The sequence below is a fragment of the Pseudoliparis swirei genome, chromosome 5, assembly GCF_029220125.1.
Source record: "Pseudoliparis swirei isolate HS2019 ecotype Mariana Trench chromosome 5, NWPU_hadal_v1, whole genome shotgun sequence".
Classification (NCBI taxonomy): domain Eukaryota; kingdom Metazoa; phylum Chordata; class Actinopteri; order Perciformes; family Liparidae; genus Pseudoliparis; species Pseudoliparis swirei.
Window position 1 is genome coordinate 1009199 of NC_079392.1, and position 18214 is coordinate 1027412.

Consider the following 18214-nt stretch of genomic DNA (forward strand, 5'->3'; position numbering starts at 1 on the left):
CGACAGAACGGAAGTGCTTAAAATGAAGTCAAAATAAAAGCCAGTGATACATATTCGTATGAACCTTAGAAGAATATTAATGAATCAATATAAAGAATAAAAAATTAAACGGAAATATTTTAACGATGCAAACACAGCAGGGTAACGTTAGAAGAATATTAATTAGTCAATATAAAGAATAAAGAATTAAACCTGGATATGTTAGCGACAGTGGTGACGACGGGAAGTTTAATATTCATGTACACAGCAAGAATCACCTTCTCACTTAATGTGTGTGTGTGTGTGTGTGTGTGTGTGTGTGTGTGTGTGTGTGTGTGTGTGTGTGTGTGTGTGTGTGTGTGTGTGTGTGTGTGTGTGTGTGTGTGTGTGTGTGTGTGTGTTTTGAAACATATGGTTGGAGGGAGCAAGAAAGACTGTCCCACATTTACAAAGAAACAAATGGCCAATTTGACCCGCCACATAACAGGAGGGTTAAATGTAGTTGACACTACAAAGGGTTGCATTTTGGGTAACTGAGTTTATTCTGTGTTTATCTCCCGCAGTAGACGTGTTTAGGTTCGCCACTGCTATATACACCCTTTTGCACTGAAGCACGCAAGATGGACTCCAGCCTGTTACCTTACTTAGATATTGTACAACAAATGATGCATAGTGGCTGTAGTGATGTGGACATAAAAAAACACTTGATATTTGAATGTGGCTTGCGTAGAGGAACGTCCGTGGCCAATATTCGGAAGTTTTGTAAAGACCACGGGTTAAAAAGACAGCGAGTGACGGACCAACAACTTGAAGCTGCAGTCTCCAATGCAATAACACAGGTAGGGTGCAGTTCATTTATTTACGCGAAAAAATGCATACAACGAAACTATAAGTGTGTGTAAGGTTAGTATGTTATACTTTAACCCTCCTGTTATGTTCGTTTCTTACATACAGCCGTCATGCTCCCGGGTCAGTTTGACCCAAAAGTGGTCAGAAACAAAAACATCCTAATAACTATAGTTTGTACCTCATCACCAACACCATTACTAACAATCCAATCAGTTTTTAGTGGAATTGAGTTATTCACCCCTCCATAGATTTAATGAAAAATACATGTTCAAACAATTTTTTAGGTAGTGTAACGGACTGAGGGAATGTTATGTTATAAATGTTATGTTCCGGATGTAAGTGAACGTCTCACGAGCTGGTAGCTGTGAGGCGTGTCTGTGATTGGACAGCGAGTGATGTTGTTGTGTGTGTGTTGTTGTGTTACGACTCGTTCGGAGCAGAGCTATGACCCGGAGCAGACGTGAAGCTGGTTTGGAGGTTTTCACGGCGGTTTGCGGTCGTTTTGGCGTAGGCTACGGCCAACAGTAGCTTGTTCTATGTTCCTTGAATAAACACCATATAAGGTCTACGTCTCGTAGCGTTCCTGACCCAGGGTCGCTACAGTACATTGAAAAAATCTAAATCTAAATTAAATTGCATTAGTTTACTATAACATGTATATTCTCCTACATTTTATTAGCATTTAGTTAAAAATTGTCATGGGGTGATGTAGATAAATAGAGATGAGACACCTGTGTTCAGGGTCATAATGACCCGCCCACTAAAAATCAAGCCAAATGAATCATAAAGGATTTGTGTTGAAAGTAAAGATATTATCTTTATCTTCAGGGTGGTCCTACCTATGGCAGGAAAATGATGACTGGGAGTCTTGCAGCTGCAGGTGTCTTCGCATCAGAGGGTCGTGTTGGAGCTGTTTTGCGCAACATTCACCCACCTTACCATAAGGCACGATGCCAGGTTTTTTTTTTTTTCTCAAATTAGAATATGTTGTGCTATTCAATAAGGTCATGATGTTCTTTTTTGTCTGTTTAAGGGAGCAAGGAACCTCAACCCTCTTCCTTACCATGCAGCCTATGTGGGTCACAAAATCCACATGGACCAAAATGAGAAGATTGTCATGTTTGGCGTGACTCATGTGCTGGCAATAGATGGCTTCTCCAGCAAAATTTTTGGACAAGCTACTATGCCTGTAAAGAACAACCTCACCATCTACAATGACGTTTACAGGTAATTGAAAACACTGTTGTCCTTGTACCCTAAACATTACAAATCATCCCCATTTTATGAGGTGTTTTAACAGGGTGTCTGTGGGTCCTTAAAACAAAAATGCATTTAAAATGAAATATCTTACAATTTCTTGAATACCATTTTGTCAGCTCTGAAAATGTACTTGATTAGGAAGAGACGACATTTTCGAAAGTGGATTTAAATTCAATATGGCTTGTTAATGTATTAAAAGAAAATGCTCAACTTAAGTGGGATTAGTCGCATGTGAAAACCTTCATAATATACTGTATATTTTTTTAGTTTGGATTTGAATCAACGTATTAAATTGCATTCATATTGGTCTAAAAAAGGACTTAAATTAAACTTATTGAAAACTACAGAAACCCTTTTAAGCAGCAAGTTACAACTCATCTCACCTCATCAGTACCTGATAACACAAGACCTACTACACATTTTGTAAATGTATCTGACACCATTAGCCTTACCCTCCATACTGCTGTCTGCCAATGTTATGTTTTCTTGCAGGAGTGCAGTAATGGAATATGGGATGTGGGACCAGGTCAGAGTGGATCATGGAAAGGAGTTCTACCTCACTCTTTTCATGCAGGAGAAGTTGGCCAGCCACCGCCACAACACTGAAAGGCCACCATATCTCCAAACACCATCGACAAAGGTGATCGACATACAATGGTTTTGCTGATTATAAAGTTAATCAACATGTAATTAAATAACTATTTCACACTTTCATTAATTATTTAGAATGGTTAACTGAAGATATTGAAATGTGTGAAAGTAAGTTAGTCTGGGGGGGCGGGGAACATATTTGTTTATCAAGAATCTGAAAATGTCTCTATTTTGCAATGACAGAATCACAGAATCGAGAGAATCTGGCCAGAAATTAACAACCGAGTTAACTACCCATTGAAAGCTGCATTGGTCGAACTGGTGGATCAGGAGGAGCTGGACATGGAGGACCAGATGACTCGGTTCTGTGTGTCATCTTTGACATGCCAGTTAGCCCAGATCGGTGTTAACCGAACTGTGCAAGCATGGAATGCACACAGGATTCCTGGTATGTCTTCGGGTTGGTCTTTCAAGCCTTTTTTAATGTGAATAATTATTTTCAAAATGTTTTACGATTGAATGTTTCTTAAACATGTTTAATCAAATACTAGAAGGAGCATGTTGCAATACATGGCATGGTTGTGACAGCCACATTGAATTATTATTACAGGGAGGGGGATACCAAATTACTTGGCCAGAGATGGATGCCCAAAGAAGCTGTCGACAGACCTTTTGCCAAATGCATCTGTGGCTGCAGACTGGTACGACCAGGAAGTGGGCTCACTGACAGTGTCAGACTTTGGCACCAACCATTTCAAAGGTCACAGGACCAGGAAGCTGCAGTGAGGGGATTTGCTCTGCAGTGCCCTGATACAAGTGGACTGCTGGACAATGCAGTGAATAATCTGCCACAACCATTCAAAGATGGACTCAAAGGCCTCATCGACATCTCAAGGAGAAGTTGTCAACGCTGATGTTTTTTTGTGTGTCCAAATTGTTCTTGTCTGTGCTTTTTATTTGGTTCAACTGACGGGATGTTTTTTTCTTTTCTTCAAATGTTGGGGGTTTAAAGGGAGAAATATGTTCTTTTTGAATAAACACTTATGTCTTCAAAGTCTGGCACGAATTTCATTTTTAATCTCTAATGGGAAAGGCTGGACCTGTAACACCAACTATTGAGAGTGACACGGTGTGTTGACCCCCTGCCCTGTAAGGCACTGGAAGATGGCTTGTTCAGTGACCTCTGACCTAGGTAACAAACGTACACCCCAAAATATACACACACAAGACGGTTGCAGCCGGTTTAGGGCGGTGAAGCCATGATAACTTCATACATCAGCCACCATTGTATCACTTGTTTCAGGCTCATAAGTCGGTCTCCCCGACAGCCGGATGTCACAGATTTGGACCCAGTGTGAAGATTTCCCACTGGAGGAGGACCCCGATGTGGTTGGGAACCTCGCTTGTTTATGAAGGGCAGCTTAAGGACCCTGACACCCTCAGTTTGGATGTCAATCTGACACCTATTGCTTCACTAAGAACACAGCTGATGTCTGAGCACGACAATCAAACAGCAGGAACAAACATCAATGATAAACAATCTGAGCCAACCTATAAATCACATCATACTAAACATCATTTTGACCTGAGCTTGGAGCAGGTATAAAGCTTCAGTGAAGCTCAGTCAGGACGGTTCATACATCTGACATTCACTTTTCATTTGGAACAGCTCTTGGAAGGCAAAACTTTGATGATGTAAATCATGCGAGCAGATTAACTGCAGATGGAAGAATCAGAGGAATTGAGATCCAGCAATACAATTCAAATACAGGAATGTAATCCTAATGCAATGCTACCACTAATTCTGAAGGCTTCCTCTTTTAGGGGAGTAGTTAACTTGTGCTTGACATAAAGAATTAGAAAATACCAAAGATTGTCTTTCTTTACTAATCTAGAAGTGTGCAGATGTCATTGGATCAGATATAAGTAGCCTACATGTGAGCTGCTGCTCTGAACTAAAGGCCATGACCTGTTAGGCCTACTCTGAGCTAAACCTGTTGCTATTAGCTAAAGAAGGCCACGACCTGCTGCTCTGAGCTAAAGAAGGCCATGACTTGCTGCTCTAAACTAAAGAAGGCCATGGCCTGTTGCTCTGAGCTAAAGAAGGCTCTGAGCTGAATATGGCTTATCTAAATGTACATGCAGAGATATAGCCATACGGCTAAACACAGACAACAACTCCTAACAATCACTACTATAAACTATGTGAGACATCTTAGAGATGTGAGAGGAGCTGTGCTCTCCATGTTTCAGTCTGATACAATAACTCATGGAGTCAACTCCTCAGAACATGTTCACACACAACACAGAGCTCCATCCTTCTGGAGACCAGAGGACTACATGATGATGATGTGATGTAGTCAGAGGAGTAAGACTGCAGAGTAACAACAGAACAGGTTACATGTTGATGATGATGTGATGTAGTCAGAGGAGTAAGACAGCAGTCACAACAGAACAGGTTACATGTTTATGATGAGTTAGTTTATTTCGATCAGCAAAATATACAACACTCATAATTCAACAAATGAAGAAAGTGGCTGACCGAAAGGGTCGAGGCTGAAGCTAACGAGCTTATAAGTGCCCTAACCTATGATTTCTCGAAAAAACTTATTTCAAAGAATCATATATATATATATATATATATATACACACACATACATACGTATACATATACACATATATACATATAAACACACACACTATACATACACACACATGCATATAAACATAAAACGAAAAACAAAACAAAAAACGTGTCCCCATTAACCGTTGATGTAATGATGTAGTACTGAAGGTTACAGGTGAAGCACAGGTGGTGCTGTGACTGGGTGCTAACTGAACGCTGCTTAATAAGAAAAACTCAACTGTCTCTTTATTTTTCAATTGTCAATCAGAATCAGAATCAGAATCAGAAACAGGTTTATTGCCAAAGAATGTTTTCACAAACAAACGTGGTCATCATATCCTCACTCTTCCATGTGGGAATGTTTAGTTCCAAAATGACCCAAATAAAACAAGGAAATACATGATGTATACAACTATGCTGGAAATTAACCATGAACATAAATATCAGAGGAAATAAACGGCATTAAATACATATGTATCAATAACAGGTATACTGCCATCTAGCGGTATAAAGGTGAACCGTTTACTCTGCGGTGGAAATATAGTCTCTGCACAGAAACATTACTTTGATTAATCTATATTAGGAACTGTGTTGCATCAAACAATGCAACGATTAAGTGAGAAGGTGATTCTTGCTGTGTACATGAATATTAAACTTCGCCGTCACCACTGTCGCTAACATATCCAGGTTTAATTCTTTATTCTTTATATTGACTAATTAATATTCTTCTAACATTACCCTGCTATGTGTTTGCATCGTTAAAATATCCCCGTTTAATTATTTATTCTTTATATTGATTAATTAATATTCTTCTAAGGTTAATACGAATATGTATCACTGGCTTTTATTTTGACTTCATTTTAAGCACTTCCGTTCTGTCGTTTTTGGTTTCAGACAGCAGAAACGAAATACGGAGGTGGTATTCCGTTTTTCCGTTTTTGGTTTTGAAACGGAAAACGAAAAAACCACGTGATTTCCGTATTCCGTATTTGGAATGAAACGAAAAAACGAAATAACATTACGTACACGGACCGAAACTGCATCTCTGTTGGTCATATTGCTTTATTATTGTTTTATTTTATTGGGTAAATTGAATGTATTTTACTTTTGCATCGTGGTAAAAACAAAAGACGGTTAAAGTTCATAAGAAAATAATTAACTGTTTTTGACAAAACAAGTTTTGAGAGGATGTTTAGCCTAACATAGTGTATAAAGTATATAATATATAAATATATAATGACCTCCATCAAATGAACATGCCTGTTCAGAGGCTGTATGTTCATCTTATTCACCCCGACATGCTTTTCCTTCGTGTTGTTGCTATAACTGAAACCACCACGTGTCTCCTGACAGCCCTCATCCGGGTCTTTACCCCCACGTGCGACGCCGACACGCTATTGGTCGCATTCCTGATCGCGTGACGAACACGGAAGTGAGGCGTCTCTGTGATGTGATCAAAATGATCGGAGATCTGTTGATTTTCGGGTAATTTTCCGGTTTCTGACTTTTTTCACTACAGATACTCTTTTGTTTAATATAAATGTTGTCACTGTTTTTGTTATTTTGAAATGAGTTGCTGGTTCAATGGCTGTGTATCAAGCTAGCTAAAAAACAAGCTAGCTCAGAGCTAATGCTACCTCTGAGCTAATGCCAGCTCACCAGCTAGCACAGGTAAGTTACCGACCACCTGTGTCTCTGTGCTCTGCAGGACCTTACTGGTGAATGCAGGGGCGGTGCTGAACTTCAAGCTGTGAGTATCCGCCTGACACGTGATTCGACCTCACAGCTCCAGCTCAGCAGAGCGACCAGCTGAACGTAACTGGGTGTTTTGCAGCAAAAGGAAGGAGTCTCAGGGGTTCGGAGATGAGTCCGGAGCGCCGACAGCAGGTGCGTGTTGGAGAGCCGCTGTGCGTCGAGCTGAATGGAGGTCTCACAGCTCGCCGTCTGTGTTTCAGGGGACAACGTCAGAGAGTTCCTGCTCAGCCTGCGGTACTTCCGGGTCTTCATCGCGCTGTGGAACGTGTTCATGATGTTCTGCATGGTCGTGTGAGTCACCGACGTGATGCTCGTGGACCGGCGGCTGTGTCTCAACTCACGTTATTGTGCTGATGGGATTTGTGAAGTGTTCTCCCAACATGTTGCTCAACATGCAGCTCTGTGTGCACGTGGTGTCTGTGGGGCCCCCGGTTGCCATGGAGCTCCATGGGAACTATTATGAACCCTGGATTGTATGTGATGCCATTCCTTCATACACCATCTTGGTGATGTCATCACTCACTAGAGCACGGAGTGTTTATTAATTCACTTTTTTTTATTTATATATACATTTGTTATCAAATGTTTCAAGTCTTCGAGGAAGAAACTAGAACAGGCACTCGGTCGAGCGCATACCTTCGCCGCAGCCACATTTTGGCCTTTTCATGACCTTGACCTTTAACCCGATCGATCCCAAAATCGATCCAAATGGTCCCCGGATAATAACCAATCATCCCACCAAATTTCATGCGATTCGGTTTAATACTTTTTGAGTTATGCGAATAACTCGCATACAAATAAATAAATACGCGGCGATCAAAACATAACCTTCCGCATTTTCAATGCGAAGGTAACTACTTACCAGCAATATCTGATATACATTTATTTTGTATATTTATGTTATCAAGCCTACGTTCCTTTATAATTGTTATATATCTTTCTTACATGTCCCAGAATATTAATTTTAAGAATCGTAGACGTTGATGGAGTTGTTTCTTCTCCCTCCTGACAGATTGTTTGGGTCTTGATCAACATTTGAGGCGACTGGACTTCCATCAGGATGCTGACTCCAGATGGATTCTATAACCGTCTCCTGAATCTGGGTTTTCTGTTCTTTTGGCCCGTTTAACTGTAATTAAGATGCATTTTCTTTACAACCCAACATCGTGTATCTGCTTCTGGCTGTACAGGAATATATTCAAGGTATTTATTTTGTCCAACAGAAGTTGTTACATGTGTACCTTTTGATGGAGCTGTAACTGGGTCAGCACCCTTTGCTGGAGATGTATTGTTCTGTGCTTCTTTAGAGAACATCAACTTCTTTCTCCAGCCTGCCAGCTGGCTTTTAAAATAAACTGCAGGGTTGAGAAGGATGCGTGACCTTCACCGGGGGAAACCAGTCTTCATGTAACGTACCCGTGTGTCAGCGTTGAGGGTCCCGCACCACAGTACGCAGATCAATCAAAGCTGGTGGAGAATCTTGTGACTTACCATGGTCATCCCTTTTTCTGTTCTCCTTAATTACATCTTCTTTGTATAAATATCTACAGTCTCACCAGCTCTCGTGGAGTAGGTCGAGACAGAATATTTTAATGCAGATACAAAATAAGAAAAGAAGCCATTTCCTTTATTCTGAGGTATAAGTATATGGGTCTGTATTCTTAACTATACAAATACAGTTTTTTAAAATTCAATTCAGTTTATTTGTATAGCCCAATTTCACAAATTACAAATTTGTCTCGGAGTGCTTTACAATCTGTACACATAGACATCCCTGCCCCAAAACCTCACATCGGACCAGGAAAAACTCCCAAATAACCCTTCAGGGGGAAAAAAGGGAAGAAACCTGCAGGAGAGAACAGAGGAGGATCCCTCTCCAGGATGGACAGAACAACAGATGTCATGTGACCAGAAGGAATCATTAGAGTTTAAATACATTCAATGAATATGACAGTGTATGAATAGTTGGTAGTTGGCATATTCCACGATCCAATGTCTGTTCATTTACTTGTATGGTTGTCTATTGTCCCAAGGGATGGATGATGTAATTCTGACCACATTAAATACAGTTTATTGTTAATGGCATACATTTATGGTCTGCTACTTCCTTTCTAATACTACTTAATATATACTACATAACAATCGTATACAGTATGTACTGTGCGGTAATACAATTATACAGTTGTGGGGCAGAAAATGTACATACTTTGATGTCATATATTTTATATTAAAATTCAAACTGCTACTAGAATAGAATAGTAGACAATTTAATGTAACTAACAAAAGCCAAATGTGTATTGTCTCTTTCAAGCAAAAAGGTCCTGGCTTTGAAATCATTGGCTGTTGAAATGGATGTAAATCATTTAAAAGTTCGGTTCTCTGCAGACTTGGACCAGTGGGAACCGCTCTGGTCTCTTATTGTGGTATCAGATCTAAATACTATCTGTTTCATTCAAATCCCAACGAGGCAACAGCAGCAATGAAAAAAGAACAATACTTACGAAATGTATGAACAGTGTATTTATAATTAGAAATGAGGTTTTCACAGTTTTTCTTTTTTTTAATACAGAACTTGCAAAGTAATATAAATGTATATGTTTTAACTTACATTTATAGAAGATACATGTTTCCTTAAGAAGTATGTGTATCATTATATTAGATATAAATAAAATATATTTCAAGGAAAAGTTGTGCAAAGTATTTTGTATTCTCCATTCCTCTGCACGCGAGGAACCGCTAACGGGAACCGTTCCGGTCTGCAGCTCTACCGGTCTGCAGCTCTACCGGTCTGCAGCTCTACCGGTCTGCAGCTCTACCGGTCTGCAGCTCTCGTTAACCCGACCCGTGAACTCGTCTCCATCGAACCGGTCGGATGTGAACAATTGATTACGCAACAATCTCCCATCATGCTTTGCGCGAGCTCTTCGCAGAAAGCCTGATGAGCAGCCCGGAGCGGAGCAGGCGGCCAGCCGAGGGGGGGTAGCCGATACCCGGAGAGCTCGCTCGCTGCGCGGCGCCCGGACCCTCAGCTCTGACGGCAGCGGATGGAAACCGAGACAAAAGCGTCAGCCGCCATGTTGCTCGCGGCCGGAGGAGCGCCGCCGTCGGGCCTGTGAGTGTCGGCCGCTCCGCCGCCGCCTCTTCGGGGGATCCTGCCGCCCCGAGTCCGTCCCCACCCGCGGCACCGCCAGGCGATGACAGCGGCTACAGCGGCCACTCCGCAGGGCATGAGGGACCGGCTGCTGCAGGCCGTCGACGGCCAGAGCAACGTGAGTACGACCGCCGGGCTCCGGAGGACGAGGGGGCGCGGACAGCAAGGCCGGGCCGACTCTGGGCTGACACGGTGCCGGTGTGTTCCTGCTGATTAGCCGGCTAGCATCACGAGCTACATACACCACCTAACAGCTCGCTCTCTGACTGGTGGCTAATGTTGATGTAGGTAAGGTAAGAGCTAAGGGTCCTTAGTGAGAGACAGTACCTCCAGAGCTAAGGGTCCTTAGTGAGAGACAGTACCTCCAGAGCTAAGGGTCCTTAGTGAGAGACATTACCTCTAGAGCTAAGGGTCCTTAGTGAGAGACAGTACCTCCAGAGCTAAGGGTCCTTAGTGAGAGACAGTACCTCCAGAGCTAAGGGTCCTTAGTGAGAGACAGTACCCCCAGAGCTAAGGGTCCTTAGTGAGAGACAGTACCTCCAGAGCTAAGGGTCCTTAGTGAGAGACAGTACCTCCAGAGCTAAGGGTCCTTAGTGAGAGACAGTACCTCCAGAGCTAAGGGTCCTTAGTGAGAGACAGTACCTCCAGAGCTAAGGGTCCTTAGTGAGAGACAGTACCTCCAGAGCTAAGGGTCCTTAGTGAGAGACAGTACCTCCAGAGCTAAGGGTCCTTAGTGAGAGACAGTACCTCCAGAGCTAAGGGTCCTTAGTGAGAGACATTACCTCTAGAGCTAAGGGTCCTTAGTGAGAGACAGTACCTCCAGAGCTAAGGGTCCTTAGTGAGAGACAGTACCTCCAGAGCTAAGGGTCCTTAGTGAGACAGTACCTCCAGAGCTAAGGGTCCTTAGTGAGAGACAGTACCTCCAGAGCTAAGGGTCCTTAGTGAGAGACAGTACCTCCAGAGCTAAGGGTCCTTAGTGAGACAGTACCCCAGAGCTAAGGGTCCTTAGTGAGAGACAGTACCTCTAGAGCTAAGGGTCCTTAGTGAGAGACAGTACCTCCAGAGCTAAGGGTCCTTAGTGAGAGACAGTACCTCTAGAGCTAAGGGTCCTTAGTGAGAGACAGTACCTCCAGAGCTAAGGGTCCTTAGTGAGACAGTATCACCAGAGCTAAGGGTCCTTAGTGAGAGACAGTACCTCCAGAGCTAAGGGTCCTTAGTGAGAGACAGTACCCCCAGAGCTAAGGGTCCTTAGTGAGAGACAGTACCTCCAGAGCTAAGGGTCCTTATTGAGACAGTACCTCCAGAGCTAAGGGTCCTTAGTGAGATACAGTACCTCCAGAGCTAAGGGTCCTTAGTGAGAGACAGTACCTCCAGAGCTAAGGGTCCTTAGTGAGAGACAGTACCCCCAGAGCTAAGGGTCCTTAGTGAGAGACAGTACCTCCAGAGCTAAGGGTCCTTAGTGAGAGACAGTACCTCCAGAGCTAAGGGTCCTTTGTGAGAGACAGTACCTCCAGAGCTAAGGGTCCTTTGTGAGAGACAGTACCTCCAGAGCTAAGGGTCCTTAGTGAGAGACAGTACCCCCAGAGCTAAGGGTCCTTAGTGAGACAGTACCTCCAGAGCTAAGGGTCCTTAGTGAGAGACAGTACCTCCAGAGCTAAGGGTCCTTAGTGAGAGACAGTACCCCCAGAGCTAAGGGTCCTTAGTGAGAGACAGTACCTCCAGAGCTAAGGGTCCTCAGTGAGAGACAGTACCTCTAGAGCTAAGGGTCCTTAGTGAGAGACAGTACCCCCAGAGCTAAGGGTCCTTAGTGAGAGACAGTACCCCCAGAGCTAAGGGTCCTTAGTGAGAGACAGTACCTCCAGAGCTAAGGGTCCTTAGTGAGAGACAGTACCTCCAGAGCTAAGGGTCCTTAGTGAGAGACAGTACCTCTAGAGCTAAGGGTCCTTAGTGAGAGACAGTACCTCCAGAGCTAAGGGTCCTTAGTGAGAGACAGTACCTCCAGAGCTAAGGGTCCTTAGTAATAGAGACGGTACCCCCAGAGCTAAGGGTCCTTAGTGAGAGACAGTACCTCCAGAGCTAAGGGTCCTTAGTGAGAGACAGTACCTCCAGAGCTAAGGGTCCTTAGTGAGAGACAGTACCTCAGAGCTAAGGGTCCTTAGTGAGAGACAGTACCCCCAGAGCTAAGGGTCCTTAGTGAGAGACAGTACCTCCAGAGCTAAGGGTCCTTAGTGAGACAGTACCCCCAGAGCTAAGGGTCCTTAGTGAGAGACAGTACCTCCAGAGCTAAGGGTCCTTAGTGAGACAGTACCCCCAGAGCTAAGGGTCCTTAGTGAGAGACAGTACCTCCAGAGCTAAGGGTCCTTAGTGAGAGACAGTACCTCCAGAGCTAAGGGTCCTTAGTGAGAGACAGTACCCCCAGAGCTAAGGGTCCTTAGTGAGAGACAGTACCTCCAGAGCTAAGGGTCCTTATTGAGACAGTACCTCCAGAGCTAAGGGTCCTTAGTGAGATACAGTACCTCCAGAGCTAAGGGTCCTTAGTGAGAGACAGTACCTCCAGAGCTAAGGGTCCTTAGTGAGAGACAGTACCCCCAGAGCTAAGGGTCCTTAGTGAGACAGTACCTCCAGAGCTAAGGGTCCTTAGTGAGAGACAGTACCTCCAGAGCTAAGGGTCCTTTGTGAGAGACAGTACCTCCAGAGCTAAGGGTCCTTTGTGAGAGACAGTACCTCCAGAGCTAAGGGTCCTTAGTGAGAGACAGTACCCCCAGAGCTAAGGGTCCTTAGTGAGAGACAGTACCTCCAGAGCTAAGGGTCCTTAGTGAGAGACAGTACCTCCAGAGCTAAGGGTCCTTAGTGAGAGACAGTACCCCCAGAGCTAAGGGTCCTTAGTGAGAGACAGTACCTCCAGAGCTAAGGGTCCTTAGTGAGAGACAGTACCTCCAGAGCTAAGGGTCCTTAGTGAGAGACAGTACCCCCAGAGCTAAGGGTCCTTAGTGAGACAGTACCCCCAGAGCTAAGGGTCCTTAGTGAGAGACAGTACCTCCAGAGCTAAGGGTCCTTAGTGAGAGACAGTACCTCCAGAGCTAAGGGTCCTTAGTGAGAGACAGTACCTCTAGAGCTAAGGGTCCTTAGTGAGAGACAGTACCTCCAGAGCTAAGAGTCCTTAGTGAGAGACAGTACCTCTAGAGCTAAGGGTCCTTAGTGAGAGACAGTACCTCCAGAGCTAAGGGTCCTTAGTGAGAGACAGTACCTCCAGAGCTAAGGGTCCTTAGTGAGAGACAGTACCTCCAGAGCTAAGGGTCCTTAGTGAGAGACAGTACCTCCAGAGCTAAGGGTCCTTAGTGAGAGACAGTACCTCCAGAGCTAAGGGTCCTTAGTGAGAGACAGTACCTCCAGAGCTAAGGGTCCTTAGTGAGAGACAGTACCTCCAGAGCTAAGGGTCCTTAGTGAGAGACAGTACCTCCAGAGCTAAGGGACCTTAGTGAGAGACAGTACCCCCAGAGCTAAGGGTCCTTAGTGAGAGACAGTACCTCCAGAGCTAAGGGTCCTCAGTGAGAGACAGTACCTCTAGAGCTAAGGGTCCTTAGTGAGAGACAGTACCTCTAGAGCTAAGGGTCCTTGGTGAGAGACAGTACCTCTAGAGCTAAGGGTCCTTAGTGAGAGACAGTACCTCCTGAGCTAAGGGTCCTTAGTGAGAGACAGTACCTCCAGAGCTAAGGGTCCTTAGTAATAGAGACGGTACCCCCAGAGCTAAGGGTCCTTAGTGAGAGACAGTACCTCCAGAGCTAAGGGTCCTTAGTGAGAGACAGTACCTCCAGAGCTAAGGGTCCTTAGTGAGAGACAGTACCTCCAGAGCTAAGGGTCCTTAGTGAGAGACAGTACCCCCAGAGCTAAGGGTCCTTAGTGAGAGACAGTACCTCCAGAGCTAAGGGTCCTTAGTGAGACAGTACCCCCAGAGCTAAGGGTCCTTAGTGAGACAGTACCCCCAGAGCTAAGGGTCCTTAGTGAGAGACAGTACCTCCAGAGCTAAGGGTCCTTAGTGAGAGACAGTACCTCCAGAGCTAAGGGTCCTTAGTGAGAGACAGTACCTCCAGAGCTAAGGGTCCTTAGTGAGAGACAGTACCTCCAGAGCTAAGGGTCCTTAGTGAGAGACAGTACCTCCAGAGCTAAGGGTCCTTAGTGAGACAGTACCCCCAGAGCTAAGGGTCCTTAGTGAGAGACAGTACCTCCAGAGCTAAGGGTCCTTAGTGAGAGACAGTACCTCCAGAGCTAAGGGTCCTTAGTGAGAGACAGTACCCCCAGAGCTAAGGGTCCTTAGTGAGAGACGGTACCCCCAGAGCTAAGGGTCCTTAGTGAGAGACGGTACCTCCAGAGCTAAGGGTCCTTAGTGAGAGACGGTACCTCCAGAGCTAAGGGTCCTTTGTGAGAGACAGTACCTCCAGAGCTAAGGGTCCTTAGTGAGAGACGGTACCTCCAGAGCTAAGGGTCCTTAGTGAGAGACAGTACCTCCAGAGCTAAGGGTCCTTAGTGAGAGACGTTGATTAATTCTGACTACAGTGGGATCAAGTGATCTTCTCATAGATTCCATTGTCATCTTTACTCTTTTCTATCACACAGTTGATGAGATTAAGATGTGTGTGTGTGTGTGTTTGGGGGGAGGGGTTGGGGTATGACGTCATGATGTCTGTTAATCTCTCAGGAATGTGTCTTGGGGCTAATTAACGACCCAACATCGATGCTTAATCCTACAATAAAAACTAATTGATTAATTACACCGCCTGCAGTGGTCCGTTGCTATTGGAGATGTAAAAGGCAGTGCATCCACAGCAATACACTCGTCTTCTATTTGACTTCTTGTGTGATGGAACTTTATATTTGCATGGAATCTCAGTTTGTCTCATTGAGCCTGAAGCCACTAGAAGTACTCCCAGCATGCAGCTGCACACCTGAAAGTCTATTCAAATCACACCTTCATTTCTCTCTGGGGAGTTCATGCTCATTGGTCCTGAGGTTATGAATCACACGTTACAACATCTGCATGGAAACATCTCTACGTGGGCGCCGTGGTCATGCTGACATCAGTGCTGTCATATATATAAACGTGTGCATTTTTATCAGCAGATATGCAACATGGTGGTCGTGATGGAGGTGATCTCCTTTTTGGAGAAGACCCCTATCACCAAAGAGGCGCTGGAGGTGGGTTACAGTCGGACCCTCGGCATGTGATGCACAATGCAGGTTCATCCTGGTGTAACCGACCCGTCTTCTCTCCCTGAAGGAAACCCGTCTCGGGAAGCTCATCAACGACGTCCGGAAGAAAACCAAGAACGAGGACCTGGCGAAAAGGGCCAAGAAGCTGCTGCGGACCTGGCAGAAGCTCATCGAGCCAGGGAAGGGGGAGGGGTTGTCCAGAGCGCACGGCGGGGCAGCCTGGTCCTCCCACGGCGCTGCTCATGCCTGCATCTCCACCCTAGCTGCCACCACAGCGTCGGGTAAAACGGGCCCCGAGCTGAAGAACAGAAACGACTTTAACAACTGTTCCTCGCCGCGCAGCAGGAAGCGTAAGGCCGACCAGAAGGACGGAGCGCTCCTCCCGGCCAAGATACCCAAAACGACTCTTAGTGATCAAATACAGAACTCCAAACAGCTGCCGACCAACGGGATCGGTGGTAGCGCCGACGTGTTTACAGAAACTCGTGCACATCAGTCTTCGGAACGGGAGATTTCTGAGCCGTCGGACAACGAACGGCTCAATAAGATCCCCGTCAACGCGGTGAAGCCTCACCCGAGCGCCCCGGGGTACGTGAAGCCTCCCAGCACGTCGTCTCTGCTCAAGGCCTCCGTGTTGCAGCAGCAAGCCAGGCAGGAGAGGGCGTTCTCGGGGGGGCAGTGTCGACCCAGAAGCCCACGCTGTTCCATGCCCAGTCCGCAGACGCCAAAGCAGGAATGTGGCGTCAAGCAGACTGCGCCGCAGGGTCCGGGTCTCTCGAGCCCCGCTGCGAGGCCGGGGGCTGCGGACCCCTCGGGGCCGGGGCCGTCCTCTCAGCCGGGGTGTGTTCAGGCTTTGCCCTCAGGCGGGTCAGATGTGGATTCTCAGAGCAGGCCTCCCAGCACGTCTGTTCACAAGTCTTATGCCTCCACCTGCAGCGACGGGCTCCGTCTGGAAGACGACGGTCCGGTCAACCACTCAGAGAAAAGGAAAAGACAGAAGTACCGGCCGAAGGACCACGCGGCGACTGTCGCTGCTCAGACCGTACAGGACGACACGAAGCCGGTCCGGTTAAAAGACCGGAGGCTGACTTTTGACGCTGTAACCGGACAGATAAAATCCTCCTTTCATAAGGAGTCCAGCCAGGAGGGAGGGGTCAGACCGGGCCACGGGCCTGAGGCTCAGAGCCCAGAACCGCCTAAGCAGAACCCTCTGGTCTCCCCCAGTCCCTTCCAGCAGACTGACTGGAAGGAGCTGTCGAGGAGCGACATCATCCAGTCGTACCTCAGCCAGCAAAGCAACGTCCTGACGTCGTCGGGCGCTCACCCCCCCGGCGCTCACTTCTTCATGAGCGACTTCTTGAAAAAGGAGGAGCACCGAAGTTCAGACGTCAAGGAAACACACGTGCTGGCACCGGAACTCCCAGCCAGAGATTTACCGGGAGTCGGCCGAGAGGTGGTGGAGGAGGACTTGGACCGGTTACACCGGCAGCACTGGGCCGGGGTGAACGGCTGTTGCGACACGAAGGGCGCCTGGTACGACTGGACGGAGTGCGTCTCTCTGGACCTGCACGGGGACGAGAGCCGGCTGAACATCCTGCCCTACGTCTGTCTGGATTGAGACCGAGCTTCTAAAGTGAGGCGTGACGGCTGCCTTCACCGCGCGGCGGAGCGCCTCAGCCTGCGAGGGAAGGCGTTGGGCGGTGCCGGCTGCTCGGCGTGCAGCACCAGGCTGCCGTCGGTGTTCTCTGAGTCTGAGCGTTGTGCTGCAGCGTGAGCGAACCGGGCGATGCAGCATCTTCAGATCACATGAAGCTGTGTGGCTTCACCTGATTTTCTTCATCCACGTACATTTAATCCACCGTGCAGTATTATTTATTTCATATTTAAGTTACATTTTTAACTACCGGTAATGTTTTTTATTATTAACATTATCGCCTATCAATAGAGTAGTAAGCTACCAACAGATACGTCTCCCAACAAGCTTCTTGTTAACCTTTGAAGGCTTTAGCTGTTAAAGATGAACTATCTTCCAGAAGATATCATCGTTACCGCTGTGGAACATGTGAAACATGTTTGGGTCAGTTGTCGTGAACCCTCTGAAAGTCTCCTGCAGAAACAGAACCGACACGTCAGCTTTAAAACAACGAGTGTTGTTGTTGTGTTTGGATGCTGTTCATAAGGCTGTGGGCTGAGAAACGCTGGTATGGTGGCTGAAAAATGCACGTTGCAAAGAAATGTGGCTGTCATGTATGATATTTATTGCTATTTACGTATTAATTTTAAGATTTACATGTTCAGGCTATACAAACATTTTAGTTTTATTTGTTTTATTCAGCAGAGACGGTCCAACCTCCATTCCACAGGAAACTCCAAAAAGACACATTCTGATAATGTGAGCTTTATTTTATACAGGCCTTTTCCCTTTATGTGTATTTAGGATGTACAATATGAATTTAACTGGCGGGCCAATGAGCGCTATGGCTCGCACCTTTGTACTGTCGGGAAGACGTGAGATAAATTGACATGCTGGATACTTAACATCATTCCTGTAGATATTGTTTGCCTTATGGAAACCTGTGTTTTCCCTAAAGACAGAGCCTTAGTGAATGTACAGAAATGGGCCTTTTGTGTTCCATCGAATGCAGAAGAGATCCTATTTGCTACTTCGTCCTTTAAGTGGACATGTTATGTGTTAATAATAAAAAACTGAAAGAATTGTGATTATCTTTTTTGTATTAAACTAACTAATTATTTTCCACAGTGGGGAATTGACGTGCACAACTCGCTCAGATTAT

The 18214-nt window shown here is 45.8% G+C and overlaps 3 protein-coding genes across 6 annotated transcripts; all 3 read left to right on the forward strand.

Annotated features, from left to right (window-relative positions):
• The first annotated feature begins 455 nt into the window (after positions 1-455).
• On the forward strand, positions 456-3733 carry LOC130194405 (uncharacterized). 4 transcript variants are annotated; one of them, XM_056415425.1, is made up of 6 exons: positions 456-818; positions 1657-1785; positions 1899-2055; positions 2581-2728; positions 2923-3127; positions 3290-3733. In XM_056415425.1, exons 2-6 carry the CDS (start codon positions 1779-1781, stop codon positions 3463-3465), a joined length of 693 nt encoding a protein of 230 aa, XP_056271400.1. In that variant the 5' UTR covers positions 456-818; positions 1657-1778; the 3' UTR covers positions 3466-3733. The 4 variants fall into 4 exon arrangements, with proteins under 4 accessions (XP_056271400.1, XP_056271399.1, XP_056271397.1 ...); XM_056415422.1 differs by having other exon boundaries at positions 461-818; positions 1862-2055; XM_056415423.1 differs by having other exon boundaries at positions 461-818; positions 1657-1773; positions 1862-2055.
• Positions 3734-6686: 2953 nt separating this feature from the next.
• On the forward strand, positions 6687-9145 carry smim7 (small integral membrane protein 7). Its single transcript, XM_056415433.1, has 5 exons — positions 6687-6790; positions 7014-7055; positions 7140-7192; positions 7261-7351; positions 8073-9145. The coding sequence occupies exons 1-5, from the start codon at positions 6765-6767 to the stop codon at positions 8086-8088; spliced, it is 228 nt and encodes a 75-aa protein (XP_056271408.1). The 5' UTR covers positions 6687-6764; the 3' UTR covers positions 8089-9145.
• Positions 9146-9230: 85 nt separating this feature from the next.
• Positions 9231-18135, forward strand: LOC130194404 (mediator of RNA polymerase II transcription subunit 26-like). Its single transcript, XM_056415421.1, has 3 exons — positions 9231-10329; positions 15330-15404; positions 15487-18135. Exons 1-3 carry the CDS (start codon positions 10255-10257, stop codon positions 17035-17037), a joined length of 1701 nt encoding a protein of 566 aa, XP_056271396.1. The 5' UTR covers positions 9231-10254; the 3' UTR covers positions 17038-18135.
• Positions 18136-18214: the final 79 nt, after the last annotated feature.

Bases quoted from the DNA above. Each gene is read 5' to 3' on its own strand.
- LOC130194405 (XM_056415422.1), top strand. From the start codon at position 600: ATGGACTCCAGCCTGTTACCTTACTTAGATATTGTACAACAAATGATG. The intron at 819-1,656 runs GTAGGGTGCAGT...CTTTATCTTCAG, and splicing joins TCTCCAATGCAATAACACAG to GGTGGTCCTACCTATGGCAG. The intron at 3,128-3,289 runs GTATGTCTTCGG...TTATTATTACAG, and splicing joins GAATGCACACAGGATTCCTG to GGAGGGGGATACCAAATTAC.
- smim7 (XM_056415433.1), top strand. From the start codon at position 6,765: ATGATCGGAGATCTGTTGATTTTCGG. The intron at 7,056-7,139 runs GTGAGTATCCGC...GGTGTTTTGCAG, and splicing joins GCGGTGCTGAACTTCAAGCT to CAAAAGGAAGGAGTCTCAGG. The intron at 7,193-7,260 runs GTGCGTGTTGGA...TCTGTGTTTCAG, and splicing joins GTCCGGAGCGCCGACAGCAG to GGGACAACGTCAGAGAGTTC.
- LOC130194404 (XM_056415421.1), top strand. From the start codon at position 10,255: ATGACAGCGGCTACAGCGGCCACTCCGCAGGGCATGAGGGACCGGCTG. The intron at 10,330-15,329 runs GTGAGTACGACC...TTTTATCAGCAG, and splicing joins CCGTCGACGGCCAGAGCAAC to ATATGCAACATGGTGGTCGT. The intron at 15,405-15,486 runs GTGGGTTACAGT...CTCTCCCTGAAG, and splicing joins TCACCAAAGAGGCGCTGGAG to GAAACCCGTCTCGGGAAGCT.